Source organism: Cydia amplana, chromosome 15, assembly GCF_948474715.1.
Source record: "Cydia amplana chromosome 15, ilCydAmpl1.1, whole genome shotgun sequence".
Lineage (NCBI taxonomy): Eukaryota > Metazoa > Arthropoda > Insecta > Lepidoptera > Tortricidae > Cydia > Cydia amplana.
The window spans coordinates 17,248,124-17,275,137 of record NC_086083.1 but is presented as its reverse complement, the minus strand read 5'-3'; the positions used below and the strand labels follow the sequence as shown (position 1 = coordinate 17,275,137).

The 27,014-nt window shown below is 41.4% G+C and overlaps 3 protein-coding genes across 3 annotated transcripts in view; 1 reads left to right on the top strand and 2 right to left on the bottom strand.

Moving 5' to 3' along the window:
• LOC134654481 (rho GTPase-activating protein 26) overlaps positions 1-10,598 on the bottom strand; it is a 63,951-nt gene extending 53,353 nt beyond the window's left edge. Inside the window, exons 1-2 of the mRNA XM_063509923.1 lie at positions 10,498-10,598; positions 8,188-8,566 (exon numbers count right to left, since the gene is read on the bottom strand). Coding sequence (XP_063365993.1) covers positions 8,188-8,347 — 160 coding nt within the window. The 5' untranslated portion in view covers positions 8,348-8,566; positions 10,498-10,598. The remainder of the gene's footprint in view (positions 1-8,187; positions 8,567-10,497) is intronic.
• A 324-nt stretch (positions 10,599-10,922) lies between these two features.
• Positions 10,923-15,329, bottom strand: LOC134654655 (zinc finger protein 330 homolog). The gene is made up of 7 exons (XM_063510126.1): positions 15,169-15,329; positions 14,913-15,063; positions 13,977-14,088; positions 13,560-13,679; positions 12,637-12,798; positions 11,730-11,813; positions 10,923-11,086 (listed from the first exon to the last, which is right to left on the bottom strand). Exons 1-7 carry the CDS (start codon positions 15,309-15,311, stop codon positions 10,947-10,949), a joined length of 912 nt encoding a protein of 303 aa, XP_063366196.1. The 5' UTR covers positions 15,312-15,329; the 3' UTR covers positions 10,923-10,946.
• Positions 15,330-17,030: 1,701 nt separating this feature from the next.
• Positions 17,031-25,219, top strand: LOC134654686 (lysoplasmalogenase TMEM86A). Its single transcript, XM_063510164.1, has 5 exons — positions 17,031-17,224; positions 19,759-19,904; positions 21,407-21,413; positions 21,564-21,586; positions 24,648-25,219. The coding sequence occupies exons 1-5, from the start codon at positions 17,204-17,206 to the stop codon at positions 25,141-25,143; spliced, it is 693 nt and encodes a 230-aa protein (XP_063366234.1). The 5' UTR covers positions 17,031-17,203; the 3' UTR covers positions 25,144-25,219.
• The last annotated feature ends 1,795 nt before the right edge of the window (positions 25,220-27,014 follow it).

Sequence of the window (27,014 nt, the reverse complement as noted above, 5' to 3'; positions counted from 1 at the left end):
AATATTTCAGGGTGATAGTCTGAGTCCCCTATGGTTCTGCCTAGCTCTGAATCCCCTCAGCACCCTGCTGAAGGATTTGGGACTAGGTTGTCGGCTTCGGAGAGAGGGTGAAGTCATTTCTCACCTTCTGTACATGGATGACCTCAAATTATTTGCACCAAATAACCAAGACTTGAAGGAGCTACTGAAAACCACCGAAGTCTTCAGTAGTGCCATCAACATGGAGTTTGGTGTCGATAAATGTGCGGTTATGCATGTACAGCGGGGGAGGGTTGTAAATTCAACAAATTTACAACCTTCTGAGACAATGTCTTTCAGATCTATCTCTGAATCAGAAACCTATAAATACCTTGGTATGTCACAGTCGTTGGGTATTGAGGACGAGGGTATTAGACGGTCGGTGAAGGAGCGCTTTTTCGGTCGGCTCACAAAAGTTCTTAACAGTCTTTTGTCAGGAGGCAACAAAGTGCGCGCCTTCAACGCCTGGGTAATGCCCCTACTCACATACTCCTTTGGCATACTAAGGTGGACTCAGACCGAGCTGGACGCCCTGGATCGGAGGGTCCGATCACTGCTCACCGCACATCGCATGCTACACCCACGCTCGTCAGTTATGAGATTGTACATCCCACGGAAATGTGGAGGCCGAGGCTTCCTAAACGCCAAGGATCTCCACAACCGCGAGGTGTACAATCTCAGGAATTATTTCCTTAACAACGAGTGTGGGATGCATCGTGATGTGGTGGCAGTAGACAGGAACCTCACGCCGCTCTCCTTGGCAAACGAGAACTGGCGCAAACCTGTGGTACTAAGTACTGCGGATCGCAAGGCGGCATGGGAGAGTAAGGTGCTACACGGGCGGTTCTACAAGGCCCTCACGGGACCCGATGTGGACCTGATCGCGTCGGTGAACTGGTTACGATTCGGGGACCTCTTCGGAGAAACCGAGGGTTTTGCCTGTGCAATTGCGGACGAAGTAATGATGACGAACAACTATCGGAAATATATCCTGAAGGACGGTACGGTCGACATTTGTCGGGCATGCCGCCGTCCCGGAGAGTCACTCAGGCATATTATTTCCGGTTGCTCTCATCTTGCTAACGGCGAGTACTTGCACAGACATAATCTCGTAGCCAGGATTATTCACCAGCAGCTTGCTCTTCTATACGGCCTTGTGGACCGCGAAGTACCGTACTATAAGTATTCACCTGCGCCAGTTCTCGAGAATGGTCGTGCCACGCTCTATTGGGATCGATCTATCATCACTGACAGGACTATTGTAGCCAATAAGCCTGACATTGTGATAATAGATCGATCGCAACGCCGGGCCGTGCTCGTTGACATCACCATCCCCCATGATGAGAATCTCGTGAAAGCCGAGAAGGACAAGTCCAGTAAGTACCTAGACTTGGCTCACGAGATAACCGCCATGTGGGATGTTGATTCGACGATCATTGTCCCGATAGTTGTTTCAGCGAACGGTCTAATAGCGAAGAGTCTCGACCAACATCTTGAGAGACTCTCGCTAGGTGGTTGGGTCAAGGGCCAGATGCAGAAGGCGGTCATCTTGGACACGGCGCGGATAGTCCGCCGGTTCCTCTCTCTGCAGCCCTGACCACCGGCAGCTTGGGTCTTGCCCCGCTGCTGGCGGCACCCTAGGTTAGGTTTTTTATAATATGTTTATAAGTATTTTGTATTGTTTTTGTAAGTGTTTTTGTATTTTATTTTTATATCCATATTGTAAAAAACCAACCTAAGAAGAGAAATAAATAAAAGAATAATTTAAGCATCAAGCATCACTCAAATCGAACCTTCACATCAAAAATGTCAAAAACAAGTTCCCTCTAAAATTATTTTTTTTAAAGTTAAGGGCACAAACTTATTCTGCCATTCAGTACCATTCAATATAATTGTGCAATATAGTTAGTCAAACCAATTTGTCAGTCAGTAAGAACCAGGAAAACTATACCCATCCTTTTCTTTTGGGTGCTAGTACTAGTGTAAGACAAAGATAGTATGATTCTCTCTGTCTATGTTTGAAATGAGAAAGTCCTTTGACAAACTATATCAACTTTATGTACACGGATGAGATCCTTAAATAAAATATAAAAATATTCTTTTATTTTATTAAGCAGTATTTGCACGATCATACACGAGCACAACGGTCTTGTAAGAACGAGACAAGTAAGGTCGTTTATCTTACTATCTCACTCTATCCTATAGTTTGAAATGATAGCTGATCGGGTCGTGTAGACGCGGCTCGCGGCTATAATAATTGGCTGTTTGCGTTTTTTATTTTAAAAAAGTAAAAAACACTACAGTAATAAGTTATTACTGTAGTGTTTTTTTCATTCCCGTCCGCTAGAACAGGACAGCGATAGTTTGATTTTTTTAAATTAGAGTTTGACAATAACGTAGAACTTCCCGAACTATTTTTGCTACAATAAGGTGAACATTTCCGAGCATATTGGAGAAAACAAATATACAACGCTTTATCATAAATAACCGTGTTTCATTTTTAACACTACACTAAGTATCAAAATAATATGAGTGCCGTATCGCTTCGGGGCGGTCTATCGTCCTACACTACCAAAACGTAATATCTAGAATATCAGTGACATTAAATTTGAACCTTAATACTATGACGATACCGGTTGTTTTTCAATATGAATGTTGTACTGGCGCGTGCTAAGTCTGGAGCTAGCGGTTTTGCGATAATAGAGACAATGGCCTTTGTTTGAAAGATTAAGGTTTGAAGCGAAAAGTTCACCTCAGAAGGGCCGTACTATACTCGTTTTTGTAAGTGCCTGCTAGAATTCTAGGGATTAGGTTGCCAATTACCCTGTGCCTTTTTTTGTTCTGTAAGTACCTATATAGTTTGTTATTGTGTCGTTTAAGTCCTTGTGTTATGTATTGTGTGATTTGTCTCAGTGTTTTATGAGCTAAAACTTACGAGCTAAAACTTACGACTTAAGTCTCGCCATCCCCCAGTGCTGAGATTCCATGATCCAGCCCCAATGTGTAACCTACGGGACTCTTGGGAATCTGAATGGGAATCAAGATCTCTCCCTGGCGACGTCTCCAAGCTTAATACCAAGACACGACCTGCTGGATTTGAGGAACCCCGTCGCGTCTGGTGCATGCTGAATCGAATAAGGACGGGAGTTGGAAACTGTGCTTATTTATGGCACAAATGGAACTGGTGCGAATCACCGGTATGTCCGTGTGGAGCAGCCGAGCAGACCGTACACCACATGGTATTTGACTGTCCTCTAACCAAATACCAAGGGCAAGTTGAAGATCTGACCACCTTAACAATAGAAGCGGTACAGTACTTAAAAACTGTAAATCTCTGAAGTAGAGTAACACAAAAAGCCATACGAAAAAAAAAAGCGGCCAAGTGCGAGTCGGACTCGCCCATGAAGGGTTCCGTATTTAGGCGATTTATGACGTATAAAAAAAAACTACTTACTAGATCTCGTTCAAACCAATTTTCGGTGGAAGTTTACATGGTAATGTACATCATATATTTTTTTTAGTTTTATCATTCTCTTATTTTAGAAGTTACAGGGGGGGGGGGACACACATTTTACCACTTTGGAAGTGTCTCTCGCGCAAACTATTCAGTTTAGAAAAAAATGATATTAGAAACCTCAATATCATTTTTGAAGACCTATCCATAGATACCCCACACGTATGGGTTTGATGAAAAAAAAATTTTTGAGTTTCAGTTCGAAGTATGGGGAACCCCAAAAATTTATTGTTTTTTTTCTATTTTTGTGTGAAAATCTTAATGCGGTTCACAGAATACATCTACTTACCAAGTTTCAACAGTATAGTTCTTATAGTTTCGGAGAAAAGTGGCTGTGACATACGGACGGACAGACAGACAGACATGACGATTCTATAAGGGTTCCGTTTTTTGCCATTTGGCTACGGAACCCTAAAAAAATGAGCTAAAAGCCTGAAATAAATGATATCTTTTTTTATTTTTTTATTTATGTGCTCAGGGAAAGAGCTAAGATACCTATTTCCACGCGCTTGCTTGTGTCAGATTTTGTGCAACATGCTTTTGATGGTGAGTATGAAGAACACGGGCATGTCGACGTTGACGGTTTGTGGCCTTCGCACTAGCGCGAATCGATAATTAAGCTTAAATGTCATACACTTTACAGTGGTACAGGGGGCCGATTTTTGAAATTCGACCGCTCGATTTCGTGTATTTCGTTCAGTAATATCTCCACTACTAGTCATGTAAATTCTACTAATAGAATTGAAAACGAGTGGTCAATACCCCTAGACTCCCAATTTCTATCGCTCGTATTTCAAAAATCAGCAATTTGCCGTTTTCACCGATTTTCGAGTGACGAAATCGAGCGATCGAAATTCAAAAATCGGCCCCCAGTACCGGCAATCAGACGAGACGCCCAACGGTAAAATGATATATAACTTGCCCTAGTTCCTAAGAGTAGGACTAAATATAGCATAAATTGGACCTGGGGATCCAATCCTTTCTCCTGCCTTTTTGGGGGGTAGGCACGGTACGATCTCGTGGCTACCGGGCCAAATCAGCTTTATTAGACCTTAGGAACAATCGTGCCAAGCGGCATCGCCTGAGACAAAAGTGCATACTCACAGCACTCACTTGGCCTACGAATTCAATTTCAAAAAAATTAAAATTTTTGAAAGGCTTCCTCCTCGGAAACTATTCAATCTACAGAGATTATTCTAGTGTCGTATTGTAGCAAATTTAGTCTTCTTTAAAAACGCCCTGAAAAATTACTATCAAAAACTAGTCTTTTAGGGTTATAATCGCCAAAATCTAAAAGAAAACCGATTTTTTGCGGTTTTTTCGACTTTTGACAAAGTTGCGTTCGGCGCTCGAGGTCACAAACTTGGATTATTAATTGGGCCAACATCATAAACAAGTCTGCAAAAAATCAGAACTACCGGATTTGACGCAAACGCTAAATGTATAAATTTACTGTGTTACTAGCCTAGGACATGAATGTGTAGTAAATATGTCTCAATCGGCGAAATTGCAGTTAGCACGTCGTGTGCTGATTGGCTACTCATCGGAAATGATGCGGCGATCGGCGGCCGCGCCAGAGAAACCCACCGTACACGCGACGTAAAGGTACGTGCAATTTAATGTACACTCAAATGTAAAAAATATGGGTATATACAACTTACTCAAAAATATGTCTCATAGTTCTTAATTCGCTGACCTAAGAGCTAAGGGACATATTTTTAAATATATGAGTAGACCCATATTTTACACGACTGCAGGTACTTGTATTGCTTATGTCTTGCTTGTGTGTAGTCCGCTTATTAACAGAATTCAAGGTGTCCAATGAGCGCATGGAATTACTGGCTTGGCCTGGACTTGGAGTCACAGAGGTATACGTTTCGACCAGGCGCCGATAAGTGATATCAACGTGATAACGTTAAGGCTGAGGCGAGTGAGTTGTGGCTGTGAGCTGTGAGGCTGAGCAGTGAGCAATCAAGTCTGAACTTACGCGATTGTACGCGACGAATTCAACGAAAACCGGGCACTTCCATACATGCTCGCCAGCCATTACTACCCCATCCCTCTTTCTACTCTGAGTCTACGGGTGCCGCGCTGATAACAGACGATAACGTTAAAGACTGACTCAGCCTCGGTCATCGACGAGCCACGGCCCACGCCGCGCGAGTAGTTGCTAACAACAAAAACCTTTACTGGCTATACTTCGTTTTTTTTAGCATTAGAAATTTGGTAAACAATCTTGATGTGTCTTTTAATTGAAAAACACATTTTAAAAATAAGTTACGGTAAATATGTAACAATTATGAATCTAATACGATGTTTTATAGTCTTCTGCTTTCATAAGTAATAATTATTGATTTTTAAAAAGTGTTTTTCAATTAAAAGACATGTCAAAATCGCTTACCTTCTTTCAAGTTCTTTCTAATGCAAAAAAAATGAACTATATAGGTCGACCTTACTTCTCGGCAATACGATTCACGATCGATCAAATAACTGTGCCGTCAATGTTACTAACAGCAACACTTGACAGATCAGCGGTGGGCCTTAGGTCGTTGCAATAAAGATCACGATGGATCGGTTTCGACGATGTCACGGAGCCTACTCGCGACACCTACTTAGTGTACTTGTGAGATAACAAAAAGCTGGCAAATGGCGGCCATTACTCATCGCCTGCACACCAGAACCACACAATGAATCCGAGGCAATACTGTACTACTTAATGTAGTCAAGTTCATACTTGAGACGTTCTGAACAATAGGTACAATTGCCAGCACATTCACAAGTTACGATAAAAGTAAATTTAAATATGAATTTAAATCTAAATTCACAGTAGGCCCTCTGGACAACTACTTACGTAAACTATTATGGCAGTTTTGGCCTGAATATCATAGAAAACACCTTGGTTAATATAATGCAATGTCAATAGTTCCTGCAAAAAAGTTTTGTAAGGAATAATTTTAAAAAATCCAGTCAATAAGTTACAATGACCTTGATAGGTATACTGATTACAAAATCACCTGAAAGAAGAAATTGTGTAGCTGTTGGTAAATTGATTAATTCCACATATGTTATAGATAAGATTGCACCTTTACAATTGATAACATTTATCTACCTCAATTATGCAATTATCAGTATTCAATGTTGTAGAAAATGTTAGTAAACATTCTTGGGCAGAAAGTTGTAAAGTACAGTTATACAGCAGTTGTTTAATAGCGGCTTTTGTCAAGTGGCGTGTCACGGCGCTAGTTTACGACGCTGCATGCACTCATTAGGAAAGTTGCTCATGCTACAAATGTTGTCATTAGGACATGCCTGGCATGGCTTGCATGCTTACTCAACTGCGCTACACAATTAACAATGTTTAGCACCATTTAATCCAGAATCTTGTCAAGTGCTGGTTATTGGATTTGAAAATGTTACAGTTATTTTTCCACTCACAAATAACAATTCTTGGCAGAAACAAATTTTGTGATGATTTCAACACAACTTTCATATCTTAGAAATACGCAGTTAGGCAACAGAAGGGTTCAAATTAATTTAAGACTAAATATTTTTAAACTATGTTTGTTATGATGAATGTTGAAGGCAATTTTATGGAGAATGATAGCAATAACAATGGTTTGCATGTGTAGTGCAGACAATACGGCATGCAGCCAGCGGAGCACAGTCAAGGGCAGGGCAGGGCAGGGCAGCCTCCGTCACAGTGTGCTCAATGAGGTGCTCAATTCTATTAAAACACTGAGTCAAATGGCTTGTGTATGGTTACTTTATCCTGTTGTTGATCAATATACTACAGGAAAACTTTAACTCACATAAATACGCAAAATTTTTAATCAACACAATCCTCATTCAGAATGAGGAAAGTTAAAGCGGCAATATAATAATGTCCTTTTGTGTATTTACTATTTCGTATGAACACACAACAAGCAAGCTTGAGTGAGAATTTCTAAGAAAGTTACTAGTCAATGCCAACACCTTTTTGTTGACAATGTAGGACAATTTGTATTAAATTTTTTGCAGATATTACAAATAGATTCCTTTATTTATTATAAATGTAGTGATAATAATATAAATGTATTAAAAAGTGGAAAAATTACTGTCTTGGGTGAGCTTGATTTGCTGGCTATGGATGAGGTCCCGGTGGCTCAGATGGCAGAGTGCTGGAGTATTGATCCAGAGGCCGTAGTTCAGAAGTTAATTACATTGTTTGCAGACGTTTCTGCTTGTTAAAAAATAAAATTAATAATATAAATTATTTATTTCAGGACAAGCTTAGGCCATGATGTATGATAACGTAACCCGATATCAAACAATGCCTGTTTGGTGGGCCGTGACTAATAATGTCTGTTCAATGTCCTCAATAAAGCTAATAACTAATCTTATTGTCATTTTGATAAGCAAGTTACTGTACATTGCTCAGCAGTAAATACAGAACTAAAGATATCAAGTAGCTATGAGGCAACATTAGACCATCTTATTGCCATTATTTTTGAACTAGCTTTTGTTTTTGTTTTTATTAAACAATAAATTCACAGAGTATGAGATGTAAGATGCTTCTAGGACTAAACTAAGCCATAGTGCGGCATACCTAACCCTTGTGATGTAAGGGCGACTAGGGAGGGAGGGACGTGGCAGCTAGATGTACACCAGGTACTCACGCTTGGCGGCATGGACCACATCCTTGACCTCCTTGATGAGGCGCTTGACCTGCTGCGAGGTCCGGTCCAGCTCCTTCTCGTGGCGCAGCAGGTTCTCGCGGAAGTGCGGGCTGTCCGCCAGGCACTCCGTGAACTCCAGCGGCACCAGACCCACGCCCATGCTGATGCTGTTCTCCCGACACAAGTAACACTCCTTCGCGTCCACACTCGCACTGCACTTTCACCGCGCGCCCGCGCGACCCGACATCGCGCTTCGACACTAACACAATAGGACGGAATCACGTCGATATGATGACGACACTAACACGAACACTACAATATAGAATATCAAAATTCATATAAATTCAGGAACAATATTTTTCGATAAATAGCTGCGTATCTGTCAAATGCAGTGTTGCCAGGGCTCTGGAGTCATAAGTTACGTTTCGTTTCCCTAAAAGTCACGTTTTTGCTGCTTAAGTCACATTTTTAGGGTTCCGTAGCCAAATGGCAAAAAACGGAACCCTTGTAGATTCGTCATATCTGTCTGTCTGTCCGTCCGTATGTCACAGTCACTTTTCTCCGAAACTATAAGAACTATACTGCTGAAACTTGGTAAGTAGATGTATTCTGTGAACCGCATTAAGATTATCACACAAAAATAGAAAAAAAACAATAAATTTTTGGGGTTCCCCATAGAACTGAAACTCAAAATTTTTTTTTTCATCAAACCCATACGTGTGGGGTATCTATGGATAGGTCTTCAAAAATGATATTGAGGATTCTAATATCATTTTTTTTCTAAACTGAATAGTTTGCGCGAGAGACACTTCCAAAGTGGTAAAATGTGTGTGTCCCCCCTGTAACTTCTAAAATAACAGAATGATAAAACTAAAAAAAATATATGATGTACATTACCATGTAAACTTCCACCGAAAATTGGTTTGAACGAGATCTAGTAAGTAGTTTTTTTTTAATACGTCATAAATCACCTAAATACGGAACCCTTCATGGGCGAGTCCGACTCGCACTTGGCCGCTTTTTATAGTATGGGTTGGTAAATCGATTTTAATAGAAGAAATTTCGAAAATAATATATTACACAAAAATTCTACTAACGTTATATGATTTTATGTGATCGATTTCATGAATTGTAAGTTCCTTTTTTTATTTCTTGATTTTTTTCTTGTTGAAAACGAAAAAAAAATTACCATAATAAGTTATTATAAAGTCAGTCAAATAACTTTGTCAGTGGAAGAGGGCGCGAAATTAAATTCTCTTTGGGATGAATTTTTTAAATTTGACGCTTTTTTCTACTTAATGAAATGGCTTGACAGACTATAGTTTAGGCCTGTCCAGACGAGGAAAATTTTTCGACGGTCTGATTGAATTGTCCGATTGGGTCGGGACGTGCGGACGCAAACGCCAATTTGGCTCGCCGATTATGACCGATAGTACCGATATAATGGGGTACGGACGCAAGAATACCAATTTGTGACGCTAGTTTTCGCGGTTAGGGGCATTTTTTAATTAACAGCGGTCAAATATCACCATAAAATTTAAATTGATAAAACTGGCCAAATTGGTGTTTGCGTCCGCGCGTCCTGGTTTGATCGGATAGTTTGGTCGGATTGGCGGGGGATGTTCTTCGTCTGGACACGCCTTAATCTACCAAACTTAACCCAGACTACATGAGTCCACAAACTACTAACAAGATACAATTCACAGTCAGTCAGTGCGAGAGAAAAATTTTAAAGTTTACACTGTTTAAGCCCCCTCCAGACTATGTGCGTGAATCGCGGTGTGAAAGCGCGAACGCGAGTGTGGTGTCGATTTCCCTGTCTGCGAATCTTTAATCAAAAGAAAATAAAAAAGTATATGCGTAAATAATTTACCCCCGGCTAAAATTAATGGTTTTAGAGCGCTCAAAAATCTCACAATAACTGATGTAGTACAATGAGTAGTATAGATACAGACTAAAAGAAATGAATCATTACTAATGATTCATTACACTAAAAAAAACTCTTATCAAACTATATAACACCGTCACGTCAAGGTAACAAATCTCATTTTGCCATGACTATGATAAGACCTAGTGATAAACATGATTGTTGATGTATCGTCAAGGGTCAGTGCAGTGTCAAATTTAAAGGGCTTAGTAAGCTTGGTTGGGAGCATTCCTAAATAATACGAATTGCAAAACTAAACTTGTCCAAAAATCGACTATCTTCAAAAGTCACAAAAATTGCCCCAAAATCATAAGTCACGCACATGTCACACGAGAAGGCGAAAAGTCACGAAAAATGTGACTTTTGTGACCATCTGGCAACACTGGTCAAATGGACTTTGACGGTGTTGCCACACTAACAATCAGGTCAGAATTCTACTACTGCGTTCAAAATTAAACTTCTTAATTCTACCATGCCACATTAAAGCCTTAACAGACTACCGTACCGCACCGCGACATTCTTGGTGTGCCGCATCCACAAGTGAGAGCGAGAAAGAAATATCTCTTATTAGGATCTCATTCACATGGAATCTAGTCATTAGTAAATGTGAGCGGGAACGAATATAGGCAGTTAATAAATCGAATATCGTTAATATTGTGTATCGACAGAGTAACATCTCTAGTCATCTTTAGTCAGTCTTCTCCGAGACCGGGACAACGCCATCCTCGAAACGTCGGAGGTAAATCTTAAAACTTAAATAGTGTGGAGAACACAAGAAATAAAACCCGTTATAATATAGCATAAAATAAGTATATTTATATAAGTATTGCAGTTATGTTTTGTCGGCGGCCGCGGTTGCCGCCGCCGCCTCCTCCTCCTCCGACTCCTCCTCGTCGTCGTCGTCGTCATCGTCGTCGTCGTCGTCGTCCGACTCCGAGTCGTAGTCGTCGCCCGAGCCGCCGCCGTAGCCGCCTGGAAATGGAAATTAAAGTCAAACCAGTTACAGAGTGAACAACATTGTATACCGTGAAAGTATAAAACTTTGCCCACCGCGTTTTATACTTTTACGGTAGCCCGAGTATTTAAGAGCCAACAGGAGCTAAGATTTAAATATTTTAGGTAAATATACCCGTCTCGCTAACGGAAGCGGCTCCTAAAACTAGTGCGATAAGGACAAGGCGAAAAATCCTGCGTAAAAATCTCAAAAATCGAGGTTTCGTACTCGACTGTTACCTCCTCCAAAACTTAACCAATCGTAACCAAATTTGGAAATCTAAATAATAATGACATTATCTGTGTCGGACCGTTTTGCTTTTTTGACTAATTGATATCAGTTTTGAATCGCACGCCTCTCATTGCGGCATAGTCAATTAGGCCATTTTGGCCATATTTGAAGGGCTCTAGCGCCTTAAAAAACAAAAATATCAAAAAAAGCAAAACGGTCCGACACAGATATTGACAATATTAATCTGTGTTGAAAAAATCATTGCTCTAACTTCAAAACCCACGGAGGAAACAGTCAAGTACGTTTGTATGGAGAAATGACCACTCCTGCTGGCTCTTAAAGATGAATGTAAGTGGAACACGAGACGAGTAGTTCTCGTAGCGTACGTACCCGCAGGCTGGCCGTAGCCCGAGTAGCCGCCGTAGCCGTCGTCGTCGGCCGCCGTGCCCTGGCGTCCGTAGCGGTGTGAGCGAGCTGCGACACAAACGTACTGCATGTTATCATCATCCTACCTAGCGTTGTCGCGGCATTTCGCTGCCAAGAATTCTCATAAGCACTAGTTTTACGAAAGCGACTGCCGTCTGACCTTCCAACCCGGACGGAAGCTAGCCCTTGATCTTTATTGCGATTACTCCAATTTTCTCCTAATGGTTTCCATCATCGAAAAGCATGTTGAAAATTCTTAATAGTGCTAGCGGCAGCCAGAACAGAACGGCGCCATCTACTGTGGAATAGAGCAAGTATGAAAGTGAAGTAGCTAGGTTAAGCTTTGGATTCCTCCGAAGACGGTGCCGTCATATGACGGCCGCTATATAACGGTGAATGACGTCACTACAACGTTGTCTATGTAGACAAGATGGCGCGGTTTCCTAGACGGCGTTGATTGTCAAAAGATGACGGCCGCCATGACGGTGTCGATAGTTTCGTGAACGTTTTATTAGATAGCGGTGACGCCATTTTGAAGACGACGAGATTTGAATAAATCCTTCCGTACTACGATTATTTTCCTCTTCTGATGATATTTCATCCTCCAAGTAAATTATAAATGGTCAAGCAAATCTTGTCAGTAGAAAAAGGCGCGAAATTCAAATTTTCTACGGGACGATATCCCTTCGCGCCAACATTTTTCAAATTTGCCGCTTTGACCTTGGTGGCTGACGGTGTGTCATGACGCCGTGGTACTTTCCACATGTCGTCACCGTAAAGACGGCCGTCTTTTGCGGCCGCTATATGACGGCACCGCTTTCGGAGGAATCCAAAGCTTTAGGTAGGTGCAGGTACAGGTACAGGTACTGACTGGACATGCTGAGGTCGGCGGTGAGCTGCGTGGGGTAGGCGCACTTGGGGCAGGGCGGGGGACCCTTCTTGGGCGCGGCGCCGCGGCGGCGCACGTGCTCGTCGCAGAAGCACGTCTTGCAGCGCAGGCACGAGTACTGCCCCAGCCGGTTGCACGATTGACCTGTCACACCGACATCATATTCATCATTTTTGGCCTATGCGATTTGAGATTTCACATTTTCGCAACTAACCGACGAAAAGTGTATAAAACGTCGGTATATAAAGTTAATAAAATAAATTTCGCGATAGACCCGTCTATATAAATGAGTTAATATGTGTTCGAAACGCGAAATTTTTAAATATTATATATTTTAATTTGTTCTAATACTTCTAATAGTATTGATCGGCAGCGCCATCCCTCTCCCTAGCTCGGTATCACCCGAGATAATCCAGTTAGAAGGTCGAACCATACTGTTCTACCTTACAGGTGGCCAGTATGGCTAGACCTTCTATATATATAGCCTTTAGTAAGAAGTGCATATACTTGAAAAAATTCGATCTATGCCACAGGACAGGCCCGGTGGCCGAATAGCACAGGCACCTGCCGCGATAGCAGAGGATGCTGGTTCGATTCCGGCCTCGGGCACTGGAGGCCTTGGTCAGTTTTTCTTAGTATATGACATTTATTTCAGTTTATAATAATAAATGAACCGACGCAGATACTAGACAGACTGCAACCCGACTTGTAGTTGACGTGCAGTTCCCATCCCATACAAATTGCAGTTCGTCTGTATAGACCCTTAGTCTAATACGCCATACACTCTGTGCAACCAAGTTCACGTGTAAAACAAATATTGCCTTCTCTTACAATGTGAAGCTACCCCCAGCATACGGCATCAATCGATCAAAAGGTTTATTTATAAAGTGTCTGGATGTACTGACACTTGTAGGTCTCGGCCTCGAGGACCTGGCAGGAGGCCTGGTGCTCGAACTGGTCGTCCTCGCACAGGAAGCCCTCGCAGAAGCAGCAGCGGAACACGCGCCCGCCGTGCTCCCACACGCCTGCAACATACCACAACCAAAGTTACCAGATCCATCCATTCATGGCATGTACCATGTACTGGACTAGATATGTAATATTGTGGTATTAAAAATAATACTGTTTACTGGGATGTCTAATGGAGTAAAATGTTCCATGAGCATTTCTGAACTTGTTCTATATGTAAACACAGGATGTTTCTATAAGAATATTTTAACACATGCACTGTCCCACTCTTTATTGTTAACCTTATTTGGAAATAGAGGCTTGCCGTGACACATATATAGGGCACGGACAGTGTTAAGAGAATAATGTCTTACCTCGCTCACACTCAAGACAGACTGCGTCAGTCAACGGGCAGGTGCAGGCGTGGGCCGTGAGGCACTTGCGCCCGTGGCACACCCACGCCTCACAGAAGTCGCAGATTGCACCCTGAAATATGGATATTCCATTGCAACAGTTTCTCAAGCAAGGTGATAATGTATGTTATGTATGCATTCCTAGCATCCATTAGATAATGATGCTAATTATAGCCATATTAACGTTAATCAAATGGAAGCATTGGTCACAAGTGTTAGGGTATGATTCTGGGTAAAAAATAACACAATTTTACAAGCTTTTATTTACTTGCATTCTAGGGACCTATGTATTAGGCGCATTCGGTTTTATGATGGGGCCGTGTCGTACAGCTGCGTTTTCGTTTCGTGACCCACAAATGGCCTCGCCGGAAGATCAGCGCTAACTTCTGGGTTAGCATTATGCTGAGGCGGGACCATTTCGTGGTAAACTATGTATTTATATTATGTTTAATTTTCTCTGTTTGTTGTGTACTTGTGTATGTTATAGTTTATCACGAATAAATGCCATGATTATGATTATGATTATGATTATTATGTAATTATGTTTGTACGGGTCGAATCTTGCAAGTGAAATTTGACCCACTTCCTGGTTTCTGATGAAGCCGAAAATTTGCATATGTATGTAAGGGTGACAATGCAATATTATGGTACCATCGAGATCTTATGATGGAGACAGGAGATTGGGTTTTTAGAATTGTCACAATGAGTGTTAGTTGACTGTGGAAAGAAAAATACAGTCAGCGATAAAAGCTTGTACCAAAAATTGAATTTCAGCCAAAAACTTATACTTAACACAGAACAAACACAATATGCAGTAAATAAAAGTACTAAATATTTTATAAATACTCAAAAATTCTTTGTTTGACAGTTTTAAGAATAGATCGACAGCATACAGACCACCATGGCGAGGCCTGTGACATAGACCCCAGGGTGCCGGACGACGCAGTCGCCCGACTTGGCCATGCACTTGCCCTTGCCGCAGTGCGCGCACACCGGCAGCCGCTGTACTGCCGCACAGAAGTAGCAGAATGCGCGACTCTTCTGCTTTCTGCAAAAAGCTCAGCACTTCAGCTTACGAGAAATAAAGAATGGTAAGAGTGATTGTTTCATCGTTCATCAACAAACTAGCACAATAGAAAAGTATCATGCTCACTTCTGGCACTTATCGCACTCCATGGGCCCGTTACAGGGGTGCTGCGCCAGGTCGACATGGCCGCGCGCGTTGCGGATCTCTTTCTGCCGTTGCTTCTGCTTCTCCGCCTTCTTGCGCTGCCCCGTTTTCTTTTTTTTCGGCATTGCTACTATATTAATCGGCCTGTGCCTTAAAACATAAAAATTAATGAGATGAGATGTCGACTACTGCCGAGCACGAGCAACGACGGCGACGATTTTTTGACAGTTGACAATGACAATGTCAGCTCAGCGCAGATGACTTTATAGTTTGTCAAAGGACTGTCTCATTTCAAACATAGAGAAAATCATACTATCTTTGTCTTACACTAGTACTAGCACCGAAAAGAAAAGGATAAGTATAGTTTTTTTTTGTTCTTATTTACTGTCTATTTGGTTTGACCAACTATATATATTATACTCTTTGCTTTATATCCTTTATATGGATAACTGAGCGCCTACCGCGAACCACGTTCGACGTGTTGCCTCTCTGTCGCACTTGTAAATTCGTACGTAAGTGTGACAGGGAGGTAACACGTCGAACGTGGTTCGCGGTAGGCCCTCTGACTGTCAAAAAAATCGCGTAATTCGAAGCGTGCCAGAAAAAATAACAAACAAAGGAGGGTGGGCAAATTGGCCTAATGACCAATAAGGACAAGCTATATGTCACTGGATAGCTTATTCTAAGTTCTAATACTTTTACTATGGCAGATAGTCCCAAATCTTTGTGTGAAAAAAGTTATCACCGCAAAAAGTAGTGTGAGTTTAAACGTGACTGTATAGTTTTTTTCGGTACTAAGTTCCTGTGTCGCAGATCAACAGATCATTAAGGTTTTGTTATTGTGGATGATTTGGTGTCACGATATTTTAGTTTTTTTATTCGTTTTCTTATGTTTTTTTGTGTCATATTTGTTTTCTTTAAACAGAGATTTGACAAGTCTCGTCATACAAAAAAATGGAGTATATAAAAAAACCTTTCCAATGGTATGTCGCTTATTCTTATTGGCTCATAGGCCAGTGTCCATAGAAATCTGCCCATCCTCCTTTGATAATAAATGAAGAAACATGAGTTTCGGCCTTATAATACCAAATACTATTGTTATAAAATTTTGTTTTTAGATGGTAAGATCCTATAGATGAGCTAGGTAGAATACATAAAACTATCCCGCTCTGACAGCCGGGTTTCAAATTTGCCGCCTTTTTCTACTGACAAGATCTGCTTGACCATCTATATTTCAAGCGTAATTATATTTCTTGGTTAACTCACTCAGCAGTTTAATCTACCGTGTGTACATCGGTAGATAAAACTGCGCAAATCGGACTGCACAGATTAATCGCTACGATTTATATAGCTGGTCAACCAAATCTTGTCAGTAAAAAAAGGCGCAAAATTCATATTTTCTATGGGACGATATCCCCCTTCGCGCCAACATTTTTCAAATTTGCCGCCTTTTTCTACTGTCAAGATCTGGTTGACCAAGTATAGTTAACGTGTGTAGGCGGGGTGAGCCGGGGTAAGCATCAAAGAGTAAAGTAAGTATATATACTTGGTCAACCAGATCTTGACAGTAGAAAAAGGCGGCAAATTTTAAAAATGTAGGCGCGAAGGGATATCGTCCCATAGAAAATTTGAAATTTGCGCCTTTTTTTACTGACAAGATTTGGTTGACCAGCTATAGGTAAGCATTGTGACGTTTCGTATTTCGTATGTAGATATCGGAATGTGATCATGTTATGCTACCAATTTGCAATGACTTCGTAAACTAACGAAACTTCATTAATCAAGGATTTTTTCAACGTGGGAGGATAACCGTTGTTGTCTTAACGTTCGCGCACCCGCCGAGGGCACTGTCAAGTGTCAACGGAAGAATCAATCACAACAAACATTGTTATTTTTAGTGTCGGTGCTTCGCGGGGAGGCCGGGAGGCGCTATTCGCTAACCAGCGGACGGCGCGCTACGACGCCGGCAGTGCGCAGTTTCGCCACTCTTCTAAACGAGTTACTCGAGGCACGAGCCATGTTTTCGCCGTCTGATTTGGTGAGTCGCAGCACTCGCAGCTATCTGTATACACAGTACTATTGATCGTGCAGCTCTTGAAAGTTAGCCTTAGGTCTTAAATAATAAACGTGTAGTGTAAACTAATGTACGAAGTGTTGGTCGAGAAAGGGTTCACTCGTAGTGCGATCTTCTCTGGGCCGAGCCGAGCAACTTTTATTGCGAGCTTCCTTGTACAGCGACAGAGCGGCACTGATCAGCGACGCAAGCTTTCTACGACTTAGCAAATAATTATTTCTGAAAATTTTGCTTCATTTCAGAGATTACTAAGTTCTGTTTCTAAATGCATGCACATGTGTGTATGTTGCATACTTGCACATAGGTCAAAAGTAATGGAGGTATAATACAAGACTTCTAATATGTTTGTATGTTGCTGACATATTCTATAAATTTTGTATGAGAAAGTAGAATAATAATTTTCCTCGAGTTATCCCGGCTTGTTGCCACGGTTCGCCAGAGCATGGGGAAACTAACCCCGAGAATTGGGATAGGCTCTAATTTTAATTTTATTATTTATTTATTTTATACATACCACTTACAGAGTTTTCAAATACGTGATATGTATTACACATAGGAAAATGAATAATTAACAGTTAGGGGCTGTTCATAATTTACGTATTCTATTTTTGACGATTTTTAAACCCCCCCCCCCCCTCTAAAATCATCCCCGTCTCCTCCTACGTCATGCTACCATCATCCGATGTCCAGACCCCCCCCCCCAATTTGAAATAGCCCCTTAACAACACACTTAAAATAGTGAAAACTAAATAAGTTGAAATTATAAGCATATAGAAAAGAAAGAAAGAAATAAATATACATACTCAGGTCTACAGTCCCTTGAAGTTGTAAGTTAACATAAAAAAAATATGCGCCGCTAAAATAGTAGTTTATGCAACAGTGATATAATAAGGGTTCTTAAAATTCAAGGGTCGAAGTTACAAAACGAGACGTAGTCGAGTTTTGTAAAAAAAGACCCGAGAATTTTAAGAACCAATTATGAGCTGAGTTATTATTTAAAAAAAATTGAGTTATTATTTAAAAAAAAAAAGAGTTATTATTTAAAAAAAAAAAGGGTTATTATTGTAAATGAAAACATACCTCTTTCAATCAAGATGATCGGAACTTGTATCTTTAAAAAAAATAAAGCAGTTGTATTATACTCATAAGATGACTGCTAGCAGTCATCTTATGAGCCTATAGACAAAGCATTCAAATGACATTGCTTTAGATATCACTGTCAGTCATTTAATTGACACATTTAAGTGCTGGAGTAGAAAAACGTATATTTCGACACTCTCAAGGGAATCAAAATTTATAGTGGTCCTAGAACAATGTGGCAAGTAATATTGTCTACAAGTACTTACAGGGAAAAAACCGAAAACTATAAATTTAGGTATTAAAAAAAACTGTTTTGTACGGAACCCTCCCCTCGGTGGGCGAGTCTGACTTGCACTTGTCCGTTTTTTTAACTTGCAATATACTAATAACATACATTGATGCATGTATGTTAGGAGTAGTAGGTGCACTGACAAGCCACAATCACACCCATGTCCCAGCTATGTTTTAGTTTGCCTCTCCATGTCGTTCAATCAATTGAATGAATCATATTTCTGTGCAGTCAGTTATTACTCTGTCTCGAACTGCCATTAAGGGCACTATGTATGTACGTGTTACCTACATTATTACCCACATACACACAGACAGTCAGACAGCAGCTCTGATTCGCAGCTTTTTTTTTTTAATTTATTAAGAAACAAACAGTCTTATAAAACAGATAAGTATATAGAGTAACTTTCTTCTAGTAATAGACTTATAGTTTCCTATATGTAAACAAATATTATAATAAAAACTTATTACTACGTATAAATGACATGCATATGTACTAGTATGTGTGACGAGATATGTGAGGAAATCTTAATTTAGGTGGTCATACAGGTGTTTTTTTATTTTATTTTAAAGAAGAAAAAACGAATTTTTTAAACAATCTTAGTGAGCTGGTAAATATGTCTACGTTTTGGCACTTTACATTGTACAACCTGCATGTGCGTTTAATGTATGAGTGCTGCGCATGTTTAGTTCTGCTGCTTTTGATACTAAATAACATTTTATTTCGACAACTACGTTCTGTTCTGCGGGGTACGCGTAAATCTATATTTTATTATTGTAGTTTTGCGAAATTTTCTTGCCAGAAAGAAATATTGCTGAAATATCAGTGAGGTAAGAGTAGGTATGGAAATGCAACACCAACAATACCTAAATAAGAAGCAAAACACTTCAAACTCTTCTTTGAACTTGACTGTACGATGAATCCGATCCGACTATGACGTGCATTTTCGACTCGTAATACCTACACTCAAGACTCGAGAGTAATCAAAACGATCCGTTCGCGTGGACGATGGGCCCGTTTTCATTGCTTCTAAGTATAGGTCTATATGGTATACGCCTCTGAGCTTGTACTACTTATAGAAACCATGACAAACAATATTTCAATGTTGACGCCGGTTCCCTGGTTGTAGATGAAGCGCGTAGGCGTGGGCGGCGGGCTGGTGCCGTTCTTCAAGTGCGTGTGCGTGTACTTCCTGGCCGCGGGCGGAGCGCCCAGCCCCGGCGCCGCGGCCGCCAAGTGCGCGCCGGTGTTGTGCCTGCTCGCGGCCGTACTGCTGCTGCAGCCCCCCGGAGCCCCCCCGCAAGCAGACGACCATCATATGGAGAGGTGCGTATACCTTTTCTATTCACTTTATACAAGCCACAGCTGCTGAACCTTTAGAAAAAGACGACAAAGAACATAAAGTTCAAAACTTTAACCCAATTAGGTACAGTTTTCCATCTCATCTGACCCACAAAAACCTGACATCTCAAAGCAAATCGTCTTTGTAGTATTGAAACTAACATGTAGGTAACTCATGTAAGTAGGTACATAGATACATACTTTAAATGATACAAACATAAACATACCCTACCCATTCCCAGTTACCCAGTTAGTAATACCAAGTAATACGTCCAAAGCCCAAGCATCCGAGCGTGTTGGTTGGTTGGTTCATCGGGCGAAACGCGAATACCTACCGGATAGGCACTTATGTTAGTATATTTAGTACCTATGTAGGTATAAATAGTATACCTCCAATAGCTCCATACTTTGCGTTGCTTGTCGCGCCGTACTATTTTATCCGATTTTATATAAAACAGGCACGCAAGCCAAATATCTACTCAGTCGGATAACTTGAGAAATGTGCCACGACTCCTCACATGCAATTTTACGAAGTAGGTCAAGTTAATAGAATTGTATTATTAAATGTTTAGTCACTACTTCACTTAGCACAAATTGGTAAGCGGGTGTGAATCGCACGCTATAAGCTCTTTTAACAATTTGATGAAGTTATGTTTAGCTACTTTTTAATCTCTCGCCCGCTTAGTTGCCGAGCGATTGTACATCAGACCTGCTATATAGCATGAGTTGCGTTCTCGCGCTCGACTCCATACAGTATCTAGCGCGACTTCAAGTACCTACGCGCGACGCAATTCATGCTAAATAGACCGCCAGGTCTTAAGAGCCAACAGGAGTGGTCATTTCTCCATACAAATGTACTCGACTGTTTCCTCCGTGGGTTTTGAAGCTAGAGCAATGATTTTTTCAACACAGATTAATATTGTCAATATCTGTGTCGGACCGTTTTGCTTTTTTTGATATTTTTGCTTTTTAAGGCGCTAGAGCCCTTCAAAAATGGCCAAAATGGCCTAATTGACTAAGCCGCAATGAGAGGCGTGCTATTCAAAACTGATATCAATTAGTCAAAATAGCAAAACGGTCCGACACAGATAATGTCATAATCATTTAGATTTCCAAATTTGGTTACGATTGGTTAAGTTTTGGAGGAGGAAACAGTCGAGTACGAAACCTCGATTTTTGAGATTTTTACGCAGGATTTTTCGCCTTGTCCTTATCGCACTAGTTTTAGGAGACGCTTCCTTTAGCGAGACGGGTATATTTACCTAAAATATTTAAATCATAGCTCCTGTTGGCTCTTAACTTGTGACGTCAAACGAATCGCTAATCGGTTTGAAATCAAGCCGCCCTCTTGCGTTCCTGAGGGCCTACCGCGAACCACGTTCGACGTGTTGCCTCTCTGCCGCACTTGTAAATTCGTACGTAAGTGTGACAGGGAGGCAACACGTCGAACGTGGTTCGCGGTAGGCCCTCTGGCCTCGCCTCGTTAGCTCGTATCGTGTACCTTAAGTAGCTCCATATCAGATCGGCTATTTCTTGCAAGGTAAGGTAAGGCGTCCGGTAGCCGGTCGCCGGCTTACATAAGCCAATTTAAAGGGTTTACTTATACCGTATGACAGGTACGTTCGTGACGCTGAACACTTGCACACGGCAAGTGGAGCAACAGCAAGCAATGTGCATTATTTATATTTCTACGGCCATGTATAGGTACGATACGGGTGTAATCATATTAATAATACCCTAAACTCCCTAAATGGTTAGGTATTAGGCATTCCTCACATCATGCAGGGACAAAAAATATTCGTGTTCATTCATCAGTTTCATCACACAAATCATGCAGTGCACGTAATATGTACCTACAGGAAAACCCAGAATCTCTTCCAATATAAATCTGACTTCATATTGCATAGTTGTTACCAATCTGTAGGAGTAGGGCATGCAGTACCGGTCCCGGTACCAAGAATTTCATTTCCCGGTTCTGAGCATGACTGGAACCGGGATTCCCGGTTCTTCCCGGTTCTCAAAGCATCTTAAGATTCTTTTTATGAAATTGATTGGGTAGCATACAATCTTTATGAATGACTTATTTTCATTTAAATAATTGCATAAGTATTAATAAATGACTTATTTTATGAAAAAAATAAACTTCAATTAGCGTTCCAACCTATTTTACGAAATTAACCGCACACTTTGTCTCCGCCAGGACTGGGCTTAACGGTTTACGGCCGTAGTCGATGCACTCGGCACTATGACGGCACGGCATACAGAACTTAAAAATTCAACCTGAGAACGGAATATTTTCATATAAAACCAACTTCCTAGAAGAAGAATATTCGAATGTAAGATCCTACTTAAGATTTAAAAGTTGTTTAAAGATATAGCTTAACTCACCCGGGTGTATAGATCATAGTCCTTATGTAAGCGGCATAAAAGTAATGAACGATGTTTTAGATAAAAACAAAATTTAAATAGAAAACTGGGTGAAACAATTTACCAGTCAGTAATACTCATACATTAGAATGCCTACCTTACTAGGTTAGTTTGTCGGGTTATTTGGGTCCCCCGTTTCATAGCACCATTATTAAAATGCTATTTAATGTCCCGAGCTAAAGTACTAAAACATAACTACTATTGAAATAGGAATAAATACGCGTATTGATGAGAACCGGGAAGTACCGGTACCGGTTCTTTCGACACTATAAAATTCCCGGGAATTGCCGGGAATTCCCGGGAGCATGCCCTATGTAGGAGTCTAGGCTCAAGCCAGGATAGAGATGAGTTAACATACCTATACCTACCTATACTTCAAGGCGTGAAACGTGTGAATTGATGTAGTATGCCGCGTCCACACAAAAATAGTCTGAGGGGCTACCGCGAAAACCGAATTTCGCAAATTGCGGGGATCTTTCTCTTTTACTACAACGAAGGCGTAATTGGAGTGACAGAGAAAAATGCCCGCAATTTGCGAAATTCGGTTTTCGCGGTAGCCCCTCTGTTACCGATCGCAGCCAACATAAACGGATAATAATAACGGATGTTGATACACACTGGATAAACTCTAATGACTTAGTAGAACTGTAGAAAAACGCTAAATGCTACGATTAAGTATTTATATATGTCACTATTTGGTATACGTTTCGCATTATGAATCATTGTAAATGTTTTGACTTGTCAATGAGCCCTTGAGGCCTCGCAATCGCAGAACAAATTGTTGATGCAAAGACCCTTTACATCAACAATTTGATAAATCCGTATAATTATTGCGCATTTAAGGCTTATTTCTAATAATTCCATCGAATTATCGACAAACAACGCTTATTGTTTTACTACGAATATGCTATCATATCATTCGCTACTTAACAAACTTACACAGTTTCCTAAAAAAGGGCGTGAGGGCAGCAACCTCCCTTTGTTTTGGACGACCGCCTCCTGCTCGACCTCGCCACTGTCAAGTTCATTCTTATCTCGATAGAGATTAGCGATTATGAGAGGGTTATTAAACTCATTGGTGTTTGCCTCGGATTATCGATAATGTCGATTGCTTGTTTACAATGATTTCGATGATTGGCAATCAATTAGCAAGTAAACCGGGTTCGAACTGGTTTAAAAGGTTGACTTTTTTTGTAAAAACTGTTAGTTGTGTGGTGGCATAAAGGCATAAGAAGTAACGGAGCTAGAAGGCCTACTGCGAAAAGACAAATAGATGAACGAATAAAGTGGTTTGCGATGGGCCCTTTCGCTGTATTTCCAAATTAGTTTAGGTATAATCGATTTAGACTATTTAAATTAATGTTACTTACCAGTCTATCTTTTTGGCTGATTTTACAAAACAGAGAAGACAAAGAATCCACGATTTTCGTGATATCATTGCTGTGTTCAAAAGTGGTGATCGCGCCCCAAGAGGGGCCTCGCGCGAGGCCCCTTCGGGCACTAGTGAAAGAAATGGGCCTCGCGAATGCGATTTCGCCCACGGCTAGATTAGTTCACGCTACGCCACTGGATGGTGCAATCATTGCCGATAATAATTGACCGAAGCGTAGCGAAGGTCTACGTTTTGACTCGGGCATTTTGCTTTTGTATGTCCGGATGTTCTCCTCTTACAGGTCACAATTCTTAACCGATTCTTGTGAAATTTTGTGACCAGATTCTATGAGTAAATAAAAAAATTTTGTCGATCCCGTTTTTGGAAATTTTCAAAAATGGTGGAGTTGTGATACCTCGCGGTTAAACAAATAGTCGTATCGATATCATAAGAGTATTTTCTTTTTGAGACATATTTACATAGTAAATGGCAAAAAATGCAGAAAAATTGATTTGCTGGTTTAGGCGGTATTTAGATATTTAGTTTGTACTCGAGAATGAGTAGCCGAATTTCGTCAGCTTAGCCTCGGCATGATAGTACTCGTACTATCATGGCGCATTTTGTAAACAATCGCTTTTTTTGTTTGTACACAGAAAGTCTGGGTTCGATCCCCAGTAAGACATAACTTTTTGTATTCTTTTTTTACTTAAACTTCGTATTTTTTTTTTAATAAATTAAAATCTTTGTATTGTTGATCGATCAAACCGCCGTGTGGCGCTGTCATCGTGCACGGTCCCAATAAGCTATGCTCGCGAGGTCTACAGCTCACAGAGCCACTAGTATTTCGTTTAACCGGTATGGGTTGTTTGCACTCGCAGACGGCGTTACGCGCGGCGCATCGCCCTCGGGCTGGCGCTGTCGGCCCTGGGCGACGCTCTGCTGGTGTGGGAGCAGCACTTCGCCGCCGGCATGGCGGCCTTCGCGCTCGCGCACGTCGCCTACATGTGCGCCTTCCGCCCGCGGGCGGCCGAGCGCCGCGCCGGCGTGGCGCTGTACGCCGGCGCGGCGGCGTACTGCGCCGCGGTGCCGCCGCCGCCCGCGCTGGCGGCGGCCGTGCCTCTGTACGCGGTGCTGCTGGTGAGTATGGCGTGGCGCGCGCTGCGGACGCTGCCCGCGCGCACGTGCGCGCGCTCGTACGCGGCGCCCGCCGGCGCGTTGCTGTTCGTGCTCTCCGACGCGCTGCTGGGGTACTCCCTGTTCCGCGGGCCGCTGCCGCACCGCCGGCTGCTGGTCATGTCCACGTACTACCTGGGGCAGCTGGGGCTGGCTCTGAGCGCGCTGCTGCCGCCCCCGCCCCCGCTCGTCGCACACTAAACTTCTCTTCCTTGTATGTTGTCGGTGTCGGCCCTAATATTAGTAGCTTGGTTATTTTTAAAGCTTTCGGAAGCCAGATTATACATTAGACGCAATCTCGCGATCGTATTTTGAGACATTTTACCAGATAATCCCTGAGGCCAGCGATCGCCTGCCGTCCGCCTCTATCTGTAATCAATTGTTTTTAGGGTTCCGTACCCAAAGGGTAAAAACGGGACGGGGCCCTATTACTATAAGACTCCACTGTCCGTCTATTTTTCACCAGGTTGTATCTCATGAACCGTGACAGTTGAAATTTTCACACATGATGTAGGTATTTCTGTTGCCGCTATGAACAAATACCTACTAAAATCAATAGATAATGGTATTTGACAGCAGTGGCTCGGTACCACAGAACTTGCGCCATATTAATACAAGTAAGGAACGAATGATTGTAGCAAAAATAACCAATCTACTGAGAGGCCGTGGTGATGGTGTTCGTGGGGTAGCTGATGAGGCGTCCGTCGTGTCGGACGGCGACCGGTCTGTGATATGTGCTCGGCTCTTATTGGATGTTTTAATCCTCTTTACCTGTGCTATATTTTGTGTATAAGTCTATACTAACTAACAACATTAATCGTGGACCTTATGCCATCGCAATAAGGTTTACAAAGTGTCAGTTAACAATGTGGAGGATGGTAAAGTGGCATTATAAAAGTATTCTCATAGAAAGTTGACATGAGGACTTTGCCACACTTTGTCATTGCAAATGTCATGCAGAGTTAGCTTAATAAAATAACTTAAATGTGGATCCCATTCGCTGCTAAAATTACAATTATCTGAAATTTCATAGATGTTGAATTGGAAAAATTTTCTTATAGATACTTACTTTTTGAAACGTGTGGGCACCGGCACTGGTAAGCCTTTATATGCATTTGATTACAATTGTATGTTAGTTAACACTATTCGAAAGCACAAGAAGCGAATGGTGCATCCATTAGATATTGTTAAGTTTTCGAAACGTAGGAAAAATGGATGATTCCGTCGTGAAAGTGATCTGTTGAATGAACGAGCTCTGTATTAGCTCGTTGTTCCCAATCTTTGTGTATGTAGCGTAGAGTGTAGACTACAGGTGTGCATCGTGCAGAAACTGTACAACAATTTGGATTATTCTCAACTTTTTTGGGAAATTTCATTAGAAATAATGTCAATGCGGAGAAGACCGGATGTTTTTGTTGGTAAGCCAGTCAGAAAGGCAGAGCTTCGCTTCGCTCCTTCTGCTTCACGTGTTTCCGTAAGTATAAGGGTACTACGTGTACAGACGCGATGGCGAACAACTTGTAGACGGTCTTATCTTGTTCCCCAATTTGACCTTAAGGAAGTGTCAAAAAATTCCGGGAACTTATCCAAATTTTTGGCAATCCTTCCCCGATGTATACATCTGTAATGTAGAGTACCTATGTGTTGTAGTGTGTCGGAGCGCGTGGCGCCGCCGCGACCCTTCCAAGGCGGCGGCGCCGCCAAATCTATCTAGTTACCTACCCGCCTACCCTACACGTAAGCTAACTGTAGTAAGCTAAGTATATAGACTGTCTCGTAATCATAACAATCTCACTCGTGGATCTGCGAACTAAACAAACATATCTGGAAATGTATTTTTCTATTCACGGTAGAGGAGTAGGTTTTTCAATATAAACACGTTTCCAAGTATCGAGTAGTTGGAGTAGACTGTTTCAGCCGTAATATCGATGTTAACTATATTCACGACCGATTTTAAAACAATCGTAATTTTGATCAATTTTATCTCAATTAAAATACATGCAAACAAAAAAAGTTGCCTGTAAAAATGATATGGTCCATGGTCTGTCCATGGTTCATTCATGGTACATTTA

Bases quoted from the DNA above. Each gene is read 5' to 3' on its own strand.
- LOC134654655 (XM_063510126.1), bottom strand. From the start codon at position 15,311: ATGCCGAAAAAAAAGAAAACGGGGCAGCGCAAGAAGGCGGAGAAGCAG. The intron at 14,089-14,912 runs GTCTGTATGCTG...TCCATATTTCAG, and splicing joins TCACAGGCCTCGCCATGGTG to GGTGCAATCTGCGACTTCTG. The intron at 11,814-12,636 runs GTCAGTACCTGT...TTTGTGTCGCAG, and splicing joins CGCCGACCTCAGCATGTCCA to CTCGCTCACACCGCTACGGA.
- LOC134654686 (XM_063510164.1), top strand. From the start codon at position 17,204: ATGTTTTCGCCGTCTGATTTG. The intron at 17,225-19,758 runs GTGAGTCGCAGC...CCCTGGTTGTAG, and splicing joins TGTTTTCGCCGTCTGATTTG to ATGAAGCGCGTAGGCGTGGG. The intron at 21,587-24,647 runs GTACGTTCGTGA...TTGCACTCGCAG, and splicing joins TTACTTATACCGTATGACAG to ACGGCGTTACGCGCGGCGCA.